Source organism: Belonocnema kinseyi, chromosome 5, assembly GCF_010883055.1.
Source record: "Belonocnema kinseyi isolate 2016_QV_RU_SX_M_011 chromosome 5, B_treatae_v1, whole genome shotgun sequence".
In the NCBI taxonomy this organism is placed as follows: domain Eukaryota; kingdom Metazoa; phylum Arthropoda; class Insecta; order Hymenoptera; family Cynipidae; genus Belonocnema; species Belonocnema kinseyi.
This window is the reverse complement of record NC_046661.1, coordinates 2,648,846-2,662,429: the sequence shown is the minus strand read 5'-3', so window position 1 is coordinate 2,662,429 and position 13,584 is coordinate 2,648,846. Positions and strand designations below refer to the sequence as shown.

Genomic DNA, 13,584 nt, shown 5'->3' with positions numbered 1-13,584 from the left:
GATAGATAGATAGATAGATAGATAGATAGATAGATAGATAGATAGATAGATAGATAGATAGATAGATAGATAGATAGATAGATAGATAGATAGATAGAGAGACAGGCAGGCAGGCAGGCATACAGACAGGCAGACAGGCATACAGGCAGATTATGATTTGAGTGTAAAAATGAATTTGAAAAATAATTTGGAATAATATTAAAAATAATAAAAATGGTTTCAGATCGAACAAATTCATCTTCAGACGATCGGATGCAAATAACAGAAAAGTAATCTATTCTTTTTAGTCTGTTAAGAGCTCTTTATTTTACAAGAAACTACCAATGGAAAGACTGTGCTTCGAGAATGGCTATTATATTCCAAATCATTAGGATCTGTAATATGCAAAATTTGTAAATTATTTGGAAAAAATGAGTCTTCCTTAACACGCGGTTATAAAGATTGGAAGAATGCCTCGAAATTTTTTATATCCCACGAGCGAAGTAATGAACGTCACAAAAATGTACAAATCTGGCTTTCAAGATCCAGCTTTCTGGGTGGATTAAATACTGCTTTAGAGAAAAGCTACGAAAAAGAGCATTAGTATTGGAAACCAAATCTTTCAGCGAATTGTTAACGTAATTAAATTTCTAAATACTCGTGGCTTAGCCTTTAGAGGAAGTGATGAAACTTTTGGTTTAGAGCACAACGGAAATTATTTAGGCATATTAAAACTCATCGCGGAATAGGTTTCACTTTTAAAAGATCATATTAAGAACTACGGAAATAAAGCAACAGGAAATGTATCGTATCTTTCTAAGATCATTTGCAATTAATTTATTGAATCAATTTATGATCGTGTTCTACACAAAATAGTTTTAGAGGTACAGGCGAGTAAATATTACTCAATATGTGTAGACTGTACTCCTGATATATCGCATGTAGATCAGGTCACATTTATTTTGAAATACATTAATGAAAACGGCGAACCTGTTAGAAAATTCATCAAATTTATTGAAATAAATGTTTACTTCGTTCATTGTTTAGAAAGTGCGGTTCTCGAGACTTTATAAAGTTTAGATATCGAGTTAAAAGATTGTCGTGGTCAGCCTTATGATAATACGCCTAATATGTCAGTGAAATATGCAGAGTTACAAGAAAAAATTAAGGAACACATTCCCTTAGATTTATACGTTACTTGTTCAAACCATTCTCTGAATCTTGTCGGGAATTGTGCGGCAGATTGTTGTTTAAAATCCACCATTTTTCATAGTGATGGATAGTGATCTGTGTTGTGTTTTGTAAGTATTATAATCTTGATATGTTAAAAAAGTTCAAAATATAATAGTTTTCAACGTTAGCAAATATTTTTTTAATGTTTGATAGTATTTTATATCATCTGGTAATAAAAAAGTTTTTTCCTAATTTCATAACATTGATAGTGTCATTTCTTCATTTAAATTATTTCGTCTTTAAATTATTTCAATTTTTGTTAATTTTTCGTTTGAAATTTGGTGTTGTGTATGATATTTATTTAATTTATACTGAAGACTCAAGCTATAATTTCCTTATGGTTAAAAAAAATCTTAAGACTCCAGATTTAAAAAATATCATTATAACTTACTTGTCCAGTGCAGCTCAAGACATTTCATGTATAGAATTTTAAAAAATGCAATAAAAACAACTGCATCTTTAAAAATGTCATACGTAACACTGATTTGCAAAAGAAAAATTAACGCAAATGAACTAAATCGTAAAATATTAGTAATAGTAGTTGGTGTTACTTGTGTCGACCAGGATAGTATTCAATAAAAAAAGGTTTGAAGTTCTATTGTCTACTGGTCATAATTTATTAAAGCTGATTGAGAGGTCCCTCAAAGAATAAATTTCGACGTTTCGACTATACTTCGGTAGTCCTCTTCAAGGCAAAAATGGCAGAATAACATAACCTATAAAATTACAATATAGTTGTTCGAGATTATTTGTACATATAAAATTACTTTGGTTCAAAGTTCGCTAAATAACTTAAAATTGTGAAAAATTACATATATCGAATGTGTGAGAGTAAATATACCTATATCTTGTATGAAATATTGGTTTATATGTGGACAAGTCAATGTTGATTAAAAGAGTTGCAGTTATAATGTTAAAAGTAAGAAGTTTGTAAACATTTTTTTAAGTTAGACGATAAGAACACTGAGACATTAGGTACTTCCGAAATTTAACGTATGGTAGACACAGTATTTAAATAAATTAATATAAATAAAAACATTTTGAATCTCCATTCGTTCTTTGTTATGCCATAGGTGAAGTGCGGTGGTGAATACTTAGAGTGAGAAGTATAATGACGAAGCAGGGACGGTGGGCTGTCCATAGCGCAGGTAGTACATGAGGAATTTACGGATATATACATTCAGTTCGTTCTTTAAGTTTACATGTAAACGTAGATGCGTAAATACTGTAGTTTTCATAATCAAAATTGTGTTTGAATTCTATTGCAAGTTTTGATAAAGCGGTTTTTTAAAAAGTTGTAGTATTTAATAAAAAAGGTTGTAAGTTCAATTGACTATTGGTTATAATTTATTAGAGCTGATTGAGAGGTCTCTCAAATCGTAAATTCCGACGTTTCGACTACACATACAATAGAATTCAGACACAATTTTGAGTATAAAAACTACAGTATTTTAACTAAAGAACCTTCTTACTATAGAAGACTATTTATGGAAATGCTTTATATCGTTAAAAGTAGCAATAATGTTAATTTAAAATCGGATTTCGACGGTATTAGCGGCATCTATAATAGTCTAATACTATCCAAAAGTCAATGAAAATACGTAAATCATCATATCTCTTTAATGGAAAACGTGAATAATCATATGTTACTTGCGATATATTCAATCTACCATTTTTGCCTCGTCATATATACATCTCGCTCTACGCATCTACGTTTACATGTAAACTGAATAGAACGAATTATATGAATATAGCCGTCAATTCTAATGTACTATTTGCGCTATGGACAACATACCGTCCCTGCTTCGTCGTGTATACTTCTCACTCTAAGTATTTACCATCGCACTTCGCCTATGGCATGACACAGAATGAATAGAGGTTCAAAATGTTTTTATTTATATTAATTTATTTAAATACTGTGTCTACCATACGGTAAAAGTCGGAAGTATCTAAGCTCTCAGTGCTCTTATCGTCTAGCTTAAGAATTTTTTAACGAATTTCTTACTCTTAACATTATAACCACAACTGTTTCAATCAACAATGACTTGTCCACATTCAAAACAATGTTTCATATAAACTATAAGTATGTTTATTCTCACACATTTGACATATGTAATTTTTCATAATTTTAATTTATTTAAATAACTTTGAACCAGAGCAATTTTATACGTATAAATAATCTCGAACAACTATACTGTAATTTTATAGGTTATGTTATTCTGCCATTTTTGCCTCGAAGCGGGCTACCGAAGTGCAGGCGAAACGTCGGAATTTATTGTATGAGGGACCTCTCAATCAGCTCTAATAAATTATCACCAGTAGTCAATAGAACTTCTGAACAATTTTAGTAAAAATATTAGTTTGACGGACGGAAACGCTTGCTTGTACTTAATGTATGCCATGTGTAAGTTCCTTTGATGCTTACGAGCTTGAGTCATGACAACAGCGTCTATAGTGACTAGATCTTTACAGCCTCGTCAGTTTTTAAACATCATTTTTGTTCTTCTGTGAGAATGTCCTTCTCGTCGCAATGAGAATATACCTTATCTGCAATGATAGCTGTAAGACATTTATAAATTGTTGGAAGATAAGCTTTCGGTCGAAAGTCAGATGGATTTTGAAAGTCTGGTTTTTTGGTATCATATAAGTAGTACCCTGGAGCATAAATCCTGGCATCAGATCTGTGTGTTCAATGATCTTCTGAAAACACCTTGCCAACACAAGATGCACACTCGTCAGGTACTTATACCACAAGTTGTGCACCATGCTCGGACCTGGAGCTTTCCAATTACTTGCCCTTTTCAAGATCGCTGAAACATCTAAAGCTGTGCTGTTTGTCAGATGCATTTCAGGGCTATTGCTTGCACTTGCTGCCTCCAGTTTGAACCTCGCAGTGTCCAAATTACATCTGTTTATTTTTTCCCCAACACCCTATCAGTAGTTAGTCATATTTTCCAATTGAGGGACTTCGGTGTCTTGGTGGTTATTTGGCTTTACTCTCAGTTCACGATAGAACCTTCTTTGATCTGTCTGAAAGTTTTGATTTTGTTGCCTTTGTGCATTACTTTTCTTGTACCGACGCAGTCTGGCTGTAAGAACATTAAGTCTCTATCGTTGAGAGTCTAAAATTTCATCCAATATTGCTGGTGTTAATGTCTCGATGTGTCGAGGGTGGATGATTTTTCTAACATGGTTTATCAGCTTTCTAGTTCTATTTCCTTTTTTATATTGATTTAATCGACCCAATTTGCACCTGACTTTGCTGACATTCATATCCAACCTGATCTTCCATGGTGGATCTCGATTCCTTGCTGGGACGAAAACTCCATTTGCAGGCCTAGTTTTCCGGCCCATGGTTCCAACGCTTGCCACAGCTGCACAGTATACAAGAGTTTACACCTCTAACGCAGTTTGTGCTACGTTCAAATACGTAGGTAAGACCTTGCGGTCGAGATATGCTATTAGTGCAGGCAGATCATTTGTGATGTTCACTTTGGGAAGAGAATGCCTTAGTGTTGGTTCGACACATCTGAACTCTAGTAAAGCGTGGCCAAAATTCCTTTCCAGGTACTGTAGTTTTTCTGAGACAGGATTTAACCCTTCTCCGTTACGAAAAGTGCGATTAAAAGGCAAATGAACTTGATCATAAGGTCGAACTCGATCTCCCCAACCACGCATCATTAATACAGATACCCTCTCTCGTTCCGAAAGTTTAGCTTGCGCCATAATAACCTTCTAGCGAAAGATAGTAAGTATGTACTCGTAATATGTAAATTTAGTTTCGATTCGTAATATTCGTATGGAAAAACGGTATATGACTTATGGTATCGCCTTAGATATTGACTTAAATATCGAAAAACGGTATAGGACTGTATAACTCTTCGGGAAGGGACAGAACTCTCACCAGAACTCCTGGAACTTTTAATGAAAAATTTCCTTATGATTTAACAATATTTAAAACGCTGTAACCGCTCTATCGAATTCAGATGTAAAAAATGGGGTTCCATTTAAGAAAACAAAGTTGACCTTCAAAAAGCCATGAAGGTCAACTTCAAGTTCAAAATGAAGGTCACTATTGAATTCCTCCTTGAAATTTACTTCAGGAATGACCTTCACTTTTTTAAAAAATATTTTACCTGAGGAAATATCCAACCGTCCCGGGACTTTTCAGACACCCTGTATATTAGAATACTTTGAAGCAAATTTTTTTCCTTAATTGTATCCTTTTTCCATTTTCGTTTCAAAATTCGCACTTTCGTTATAGAGACGCACGAATTCGTCTTTCATTGTGGTATTCTAATTGATGCTCTCCCACGGTATTTCTGTCGGGGTGGTTGGCTGCAAATAGCTAACGCTAGCCAAAGCATCCTCAGCAGTTACAGTTGATGTCCCACTGATTAACGTTTGTCGCAGATGTTCTTGCTAGCCAGCTGTTTGAATAGTGAGATCTGCCTGACCATCACGCAGTTCACCATCGCCACCATCCCTCATGATGTGGCCCCCAGCTGTGGCTCCAGAGGCGCCCCCATGATCCTTGACAAGCGACAAGCGTTTCAAAATCTTTAATATATTCTCCATTTTTCATTGATGGGTTTTGGTGTTCTACTTAGTCCCTCTCCTCTTCATTATCAGCTTATTTGGCATGTGATCATGATATGCACTGTAGAAAACGTTTTGCTATGTAAGTTTAAGAGAAATGAAAAATGTAGCCTTGAAAGCTGAATGTGTCATTCAAATAAACTTGAAGTTCTTAACACAAAATCCGTTTCAGAGAGTTGCTTGGAATAAATTAGTGGCATCATGAATTTGCTAGATACTTAGTGAGCACGAACCGCCACAGGTGTAAAATGTTCTCAATGTTAGTAAAATAGGTTTTATAGTGTCTAATTCTAATATATATGCCTCTTTACCTTTGAATTCTTAAACTTCAAAGTAAGATGCCTGCAGAAACGACAATCATAGAAAAATAGTTCCGGAGTGAATACGAAAATAAAAATCATTAAACTATTGTTCATGTCGACTTTAGAGTTTCGAGGGTGTTCAAAAAATTGTATTGCACGTATTATATATCAACCACGTTTCAGAGTAGAAATTATTCGCATTTAATTTCTTTCTCTCGATTTTGCAATATATCATGAAAATCTCTCAACAAAATTCTAGAAAAAATTTACAATGCTTTCTCTAATTCGTTTCTAAAATACACACGCACACTCACACGGGATTGTTATACACTACACTGTTAAAAATTTTCGGAAATTTAAGAAACATTTTAGACGCAAAAGTAATGGAGTTTTTCAAATATTTGTTACTGAATTCGAGATTACGATAAATTTTGTTTAAATTGACTAATTTTACGTTAAGTTACGAATTTTAGGATAAAATTACGAAAAGACTTCGTGACAATTCAACTATTTCGTTCAAAATTAATTTTATGTCTTTCGAAACTAATTTCTTTTAGGATTGGAAAAAAGACTGAACATTCATGTAGTGTAAAAAACAGAAAAACAAAAAAGTATAACTCAATTTCTAACTTGAAAAAAAAATAAAAGCTAAATGAGAGGTAACGCATCTTATAAAGTCCCTCCAAGTTAAAAAATCGCTAGTAAAAACGTTCGTAGAAATGTAAATGGAGCTATTTATATAAGCACACATAAAATAATTTAAATTAGTTAACTCGGAGCTCTCTGACTGATAAAGTCTTTGGATGTAGTTGCGTAGAAACAGCTCATGATATCGTCTGATGATCACTAAACAGTATTGTAGTATAAAATCATTCCTTAAGTAAATTTGTTAAACGATAATACTTGAAAAAAGAAACTAGATAAACTTTATGTCGGGTTTCTTGTCTGAATTGAATATGAGTTAACGCATCTTACGAATTTTGATTTTTTAGCAATTTTTTAGTCAACTTCAGATCGTAGAATTTTAAACATAAAAAAGTAAGCAGCTAAAATACGAAGCTCAGCTAGCGTCAGGAAATCAAAGTTTGCATACGTAGCAAGGTAGCCCGATCCTCGAGGGGGGTAGAATTTATTTCGTTTAAAGGTAATGTACTCAAGGAACCTTTCTTGGATGTTCTCAATTTGATTTGAGTATTTTGCATGTATTGGATTCCAAATTATGGAACAATACTTTAATCTTGACCTTACCATGGCATTTTAGAGCATATTTATAGCAAAATGTTATTAAAAAGTTTACTAGATCGAATTATAAAGCCCAGGGCCCTCGAGGCTGAGGATACCATATCTTGAATCTGATCTGTGAACAGAAGTTTAGGGTCATATAATAGACCTCGGTCGTGGATGGAAAAAACCCTTTCCAGTGGGGTAATATAAATATTGTATTCATAAAAATTTGGACTGGCTGATCTTGAAAAGGTCAGGATACGACACCTTTTAGTATTTAAGTGCCATTCATTTCTAATACACCATTGGAGAAGGTTATCTAGATCAGCCTGGAGTGCCTCGTGGTCTGATTGGCTTATAATGGTTCTAAAAAACTTCATATCATCTGCGTATTTTAGGATATTGGAATTTGTGAATTGGTTAACGTCATTTACATAAATCTTAAAGATCGATGAGCCAAGGGCAGAGCGTTGAGGAACTACTGACGTGGAATGGAAAGTTTTTGACAAACATCCTCTGTACATTACTTGATTAGGCCTATTTGACAGATAATTGAGCAGCAATTGTACGAAATTACTTAGGATATCCAAGTTTTTCAATTTTGATTGAAGAATTGTATGATCGATCCTGTCAAAAGCTTTAGAGATGTCAGTATAGACAACGTGCACCTGGTAACTTTTTCGTAAAGCATCATTTGCATATTGCATAAAGCACATAAGATTTTTAGTAGTTCTGATAATACAGTAGCGCAATCTTTAACGAAAAAACTAGGGATTTGGTCAATACTTGCTGTGTGTGAAGGTTTGAGAGTCTTAGCTGCAGCTGTGATATAATTAATTGATAAGAAGAAAGAGTTTCCAGCGAAAAGATTAAAAGCAAAAGGTGGAAATGAGCAAAAGGTTGAGTTGCAGGTAGTTGAGTGGAAAAATTATTCTTATTAAGAAATTTCCTGAAATTTTTTGGATTCTTTTTTACGTCCTTCTTAGTGCCACTGATGTAGCGGAGGTAATCTCGCTTGATCGATTTGCTAATATTATGAGATAAAGTTTTTGTCCTGTCAGTGTAATAAGCTGGATATCCATGCTTACTCCTTTTCCACAGGTTATTATTAATAGATATATAATTTATAAGAGATTTCGAGAACCATGGTGGGTATTTATTATGCTGTCGACTATTAGGCTTGTAAACGGGGACACAGGCCATTATGAGTTCTAATAAAACGGAAGTAAAAGCGGAGTAAGCCTCCTCTTTATCACCATAGAGCTTTAAGAAAGACCAGTCAATATTGGCAAGGCTTATATACAATGCAGAGAAATCAGCTTTCTTAAATTAAGCGTTAGAAAGGGTGATTCAATCACAGCACTAGTAAGCACTGAGTAGGAGTTGGATTTAAGGGTAAATTCAAGAAATAGAGCAGGATGATAAACGTCTTCAGCGACTAAAGGAGTAACAGCTTTATTAATGTGGCACTGAAAATTCGTAAAAGCAAGGTCAAGGCATAAGTTATTCTTATTCAAGATAGAATTTCTTTGTACAAGATCAACAGATTTTATAATATTGAGGAATAGGGCTGATTCTCTGTCATGAGAGGTACCAAGGGAGAAATCCATCAATTTAGGTGCATTGAAATCTCCAATAATAACAATATTAGGGCATTGGGGTTCGTAAAGGTCTTATAGGTTGTCAAAAAAAGTATAAAGTTGTAAAATAGTGAAATCTGGCGGACAATAGATTGGGAGTATGATTAGCGGTATATATTTCATAATTACTTCAATGTCAACGATATTAATATTAAAGTCAAGATCCAAAATGTATGCTGAATTAATAATAGAAGCATGTAGATATGGCTTCACTTCTACAAGCACTCCACCCTCTCTTTGGCCAATACGATCATCTCTGAAAACGTCTAATTGATTCCCATAAAAAATATAATTGTTTGGAAGGGTGGGCTTCAACCAAGATTCGGTGACAATTATGAAATCATAAAGTTCAATATCAGGGAAATTGTAAACAATGTTAAGTTTGGTATTAAGGTCGTGAGTGTTCTGATAAAATAATAACAGGTGTACCTTATTTAACTGTAGTGTTGACGCGGGTTTGGGTGGGCGGTAGATGGTATGATTTTAACAACTGTTGGAATACCGCGACGATTTTGAATGCGCAGGTTCGTTTCTCCGGTGCTGGTTCTGACATCGAGTTCTTTCTTGGCTCTTCGGTATTCCTCTTGCTGTAATTGGGTCCTGTCGATTGAGATACTCAGGGCTCTTAAATGACCTGGTAACTGTTGTGACAGTTTTGCTTCCACAAAAGCCTTGCGGACTAGCATAGTAGAAAGTGGTGTTGTGAAGTTCACTTTTATAGGCCTGGGCTTTGGAAGAGCCTGAGAAAATGTTCCAATTCGCCAGGTTTTAAATTGGTCAAGATCAATTTTATCAGATAGAAAGGATTGGAAGAGGTTAACAATAGACAGTTTGTCTTGAACTTGAGGAGAATTGCTCTGTGCCGTCGGTAAAGGCGCAGCCTCAGGTAAAAAAAAAATTCTTAAATTGTTTTTGCGCTTCAAACCGTCTTTAAACTCACCGAGGATATCCGAGGAGTGTCCTAGCGCGTGTTTGAAAAGATCTATATCCTGGAGCTCCACAACTTTAACTTCAAGTTAATCAATCCTCTTTGTGTGAGAATCAATAGCAGTCTCGCCATCTGGCAGTCTAGTATTAAAAGCTTTGAAATCCCGTGATAAATCTGACACTGAGCTGTTTACCTTTTCTAAGTCAGCTGACAAGGACTCTTTCAGAATAGCGAAGTCAGCACGAAGTAAAAATTGAAAATCAAGTGGTCCTGGAGAGACAGGGGGACCCCAGCATTTCTTGTATCCTAAATCAGGTATCATAGTGGTTTTTAGCACATCAAGGGTGGTAGGGGGCTTGGCAAGCCGGACCAAAAGTATTTTCCTTGACTACCTATTCCTTGCAAATAAGGCACGTATAATTCTCATCTTGAGAAGAGGGTATTGTGAGTCTGCTCTCATTGTCCTGTGTACTCATGGTGGATTATTTTTCACAACTTTATAGTTTAGGCAATTGGTGTTGGTGAACTGATCCACTCACACAGTGAACACGCGTACAGGCCAAACAATAGTGACTATAGTATAGGCACAATTAGGCACTCTTTACTCAGTTTCATTAAATTGCAGAAGCCATTTAGCATACTTCACACATATGCAAATTGATTCAGCGGAAGAAAAAGTCCATAAGTCAGATCGAAAGGACGATTCTTGGTTAAAAAAGAAGGCAAATTGTAAAATCAACACATATCAACACGTGTCACTTTGAGGTTAGGGGAACCTATAATACAGTTTTTATTACCGATAAAGATTAAAAAAAGACTAAGAAAAGCACTTTCAGAGTACACGGGAGATGTAGGCATCCATTAACTACAGATATGATACTCAAAACAATACAAAATATGAGAAATTGGGTATACTAGCGGGAGATTGAACGGGACGGGTATAAAGTAACGCGCCAAAAGCGTACATTTTGTATAATTTAATTATACATTTATACAAATATACATTTATGTACTTCTTTCAATTTAGAATTCATCTATTTTGTTCAAAATGTGTCTTTTTGGTAAAAAAAACTGTATTTTTTTGGTTGAATATTCATTAATTTGGTTGAAATTTCCAAAAAAGACCAAATTTACCGAAGTAAATTAATAAAATTGTATTAATTGTCAGCAACGATGTCTCGGATGTAATTATCTCTATTATAAGGATCTCATCATAATTTGACTTTGAAAATTTCTTAAATGTATTATTTAACATTTATATTTATGTAAAAATTAGTCATTCCTTTCAGACTTAACATTTTAATTAACATTATAATCCAAGTATGTTTAAAATGTTTTCATTTTTAATTATAATTTTAAAGTTCCGCTTGAATTTCGTATAATTCGTTATTCATGAAGTTTAATAACAGGCTCTAACATTCTATCTATATTTTCCGATAACAAAAAACGACCGATTTCCAATTTATTGTAACTTATAACATTATTATTTATTTGGTTAACATAAAAACCACTTTATAAACATCAAAGAATTATTAATATTCATGATAATATAAATGATAATAATATTGAATAGTCTTTAATTGCAAGAATTCAAAAATGATGAATTTTAAATGGAAAGTCGTTGACATTGAATAATTTCCAATTGTAAATATTCAAACCTGAACTATTAAAGAAAATCTTTTAAAATATAATTCTTGATAATGGAATATTGTTTATTATTTCTGAAAGATGCCGATAAAAAAAATTAAAATGTACATTTTTTATTTTAAAAGGATTGAAAGCCAGTGGCGGATCTAGGATTCAGCTTTGGGGTAGGGGGACCCGATTTTTTCTTGCTTTTTTGTTTGATCATTAATTTTGTTTTTAAACGCTTGGATTGAGTAGTATATATGAAATAGAAATGTGTATAGAACGACATGGAAATGAGCATTTTCAACAATTATAAAGCATGATAAATGATGTACTACGAGCAATATTTTTGACAAACCATTGCCTCGTTTTAGATCACGCCTCGTTGTCTGTCGCACATGGTAGAAAGAGAGGTCCGTTCGACTTGAGGCATCGGAGTTCCACTGCTGGTCCGGTAGGTCCGACTGTCGGAAGTGGAATGGAATAGGGAATAGAAAGAGAGGGGAAATCGAAAAAGTCAACATGTTCTTTTCTAAGGGCGGCGATTGGTCGATTTATCCTTTTCTAATGAAACCAGATGGAACATGATTTATATTCTTTGACATTTTTTTAATTTTTCAAAATTTTTTATTTGTTTTCACTTTCTGATATAAAAAGTGAAGACCGTAGTTCGGGGGGGGGGGGGGGGGGGGGGGGGGGGGGGGGGGGTTCAACCCAGAGCCTACCCCTGAATCCACCGCTAATGAAAGCTACCAATGGGAATGAGAACGTGAAATAATGTCACCAATTTTGTAATCAAAAACCTAGAATACCAAGATTCGAATTTTTCTGTTGTCCGATAAAGTAATTTTAAAAAAATCCGAATTCAAAAACATGAACAAATCGCTCTAACACTAGAATAAAAAATTAGAAATATTAAATAAGGGACATTTTCAAAATCTTTAGTTGTCTCCATTCAATCTTTGTACAGAAAAAATCCCATTCATCGAATTCGTCTTACAAATGAGAAACGATATACTTTTAAAAAATTATATTTTGCTATGATTCGCGATTTTGTTTCACAAAATTGTATACTAGTGTACTCTAGAAATGAAAAGACCAACTTGCAAAAATGACATTTTCCACAATGTTCAAATTTTCAATAAAGCAGCAGAAAATTTTTGAGTTATTATCACCAATGTAAAATATTTACTAGACTATATTTTTGAGAGCTGCCCCCTATGTTCCGTTAACAATTAAACTCCATACATATTTAATTCAGTATAAATATATTTCTTATAGATACTACCAAAATGTCTTTAAGTAACGTACGTTACTTTTTTCTTTAATTAACGTACGTTACTGTGCCTTGCAGTAGCCCAAACATTTTAATACGGCAACGCCCCTTCGGTTAGACCCCCACAGTAGGGCGCAACAGAGTTCATACACTATTCCATTTAGATGTACCCCTGTAACATAATAGAGAAGGCGCCGGTTGAGAGTCACAGCGCTTCGATATCCAAACCAGCACTGAACAATATAAAAAGGTCGCTGAGAGGGCAAGTAGGACGCGGTACATTGACATTGTATTGAACCAAAAATTTACTTCTAATCAAGAAAAAAACAAATTTTTGATCAAATAATTCAATTTTATACCAAGAAAATGTGTTTTTAAGAAAGTAGTTGTATTTTGAACTAAGAGTGTTGATATTTAACCATAAATTATGAGTTATCAGTGGTAAATTTTAAATTTCAATTTTCAACGAAAACGAACAATTTTTTAAAAAATGGATTACTTGAATTTTCAATGAAGAAAATTAATTTGCATTTGAAACAATCATTTTGGTAACAAAATATTAATTTAAATATTTAATTATTTTGTAGAATTTTTATCAAAAGGAAATGCATTATTAACTAAAAATATGAAGTAGACTTTTCGATTAAAAAGAATGTATTATTAATAAAATTAGGATTGTAAAATGATTTGATGAAACAAATCAATCCTTTCTTCGACCGTTGATATTTATTGATTTCAAATCGTAGATTTCAAATTCTTTATGTCTTACGGTCC

The 13,584-nt window shown here is 33.7% G+C and overlaps 1 protein-coding gene and 1 long non-coding RNA gene across 2 annotated transcripts in view; one reads left to right on the top strand and one right to left on the bottom strand.

Moving 5' to 3' along the window:
* Window positions 1-2,282, bottom strand: part of LOC117173484 — a 120,870-nt gene extending 118,588 nt beyond the window's left edge. Inside the window, exons 1-2 of the long non-coding RNA XR_004467199.1 lie at window positions 2,054-2,282; window positions 1,764-1,928 (exon numbers count right to left, since the gene is read on the bottom strand). This is a non-coding gene — a long non-coding RNA (uncharacterized LOC117173484). The remainder of the gene's footprint in view (window positions 1-1,763; window positions 1,929-2,053) is intronic.
* Window positions 2,283-11,853: 9,571 nt separating this feature from the next.
* The window catches only part of LOC117172850 (glutaredoxin domain-containing cysteine-rich protein CG31559-like), a 27,701-nt gene continuing 25,970 nt past the window's right edge, over window positions 11,854-13,584 (top strand). Inside the window, exon 1 of the mRNA XM_033361102.1 lies at window positions 11,854-11,988. Within this exon, the coding sequence (XP_033216993.1) occupies window positions 11,854-11,988 (135 nt within the window). The remainder of the gene's footprint in view (window positions 11,989-13,584) is intronic.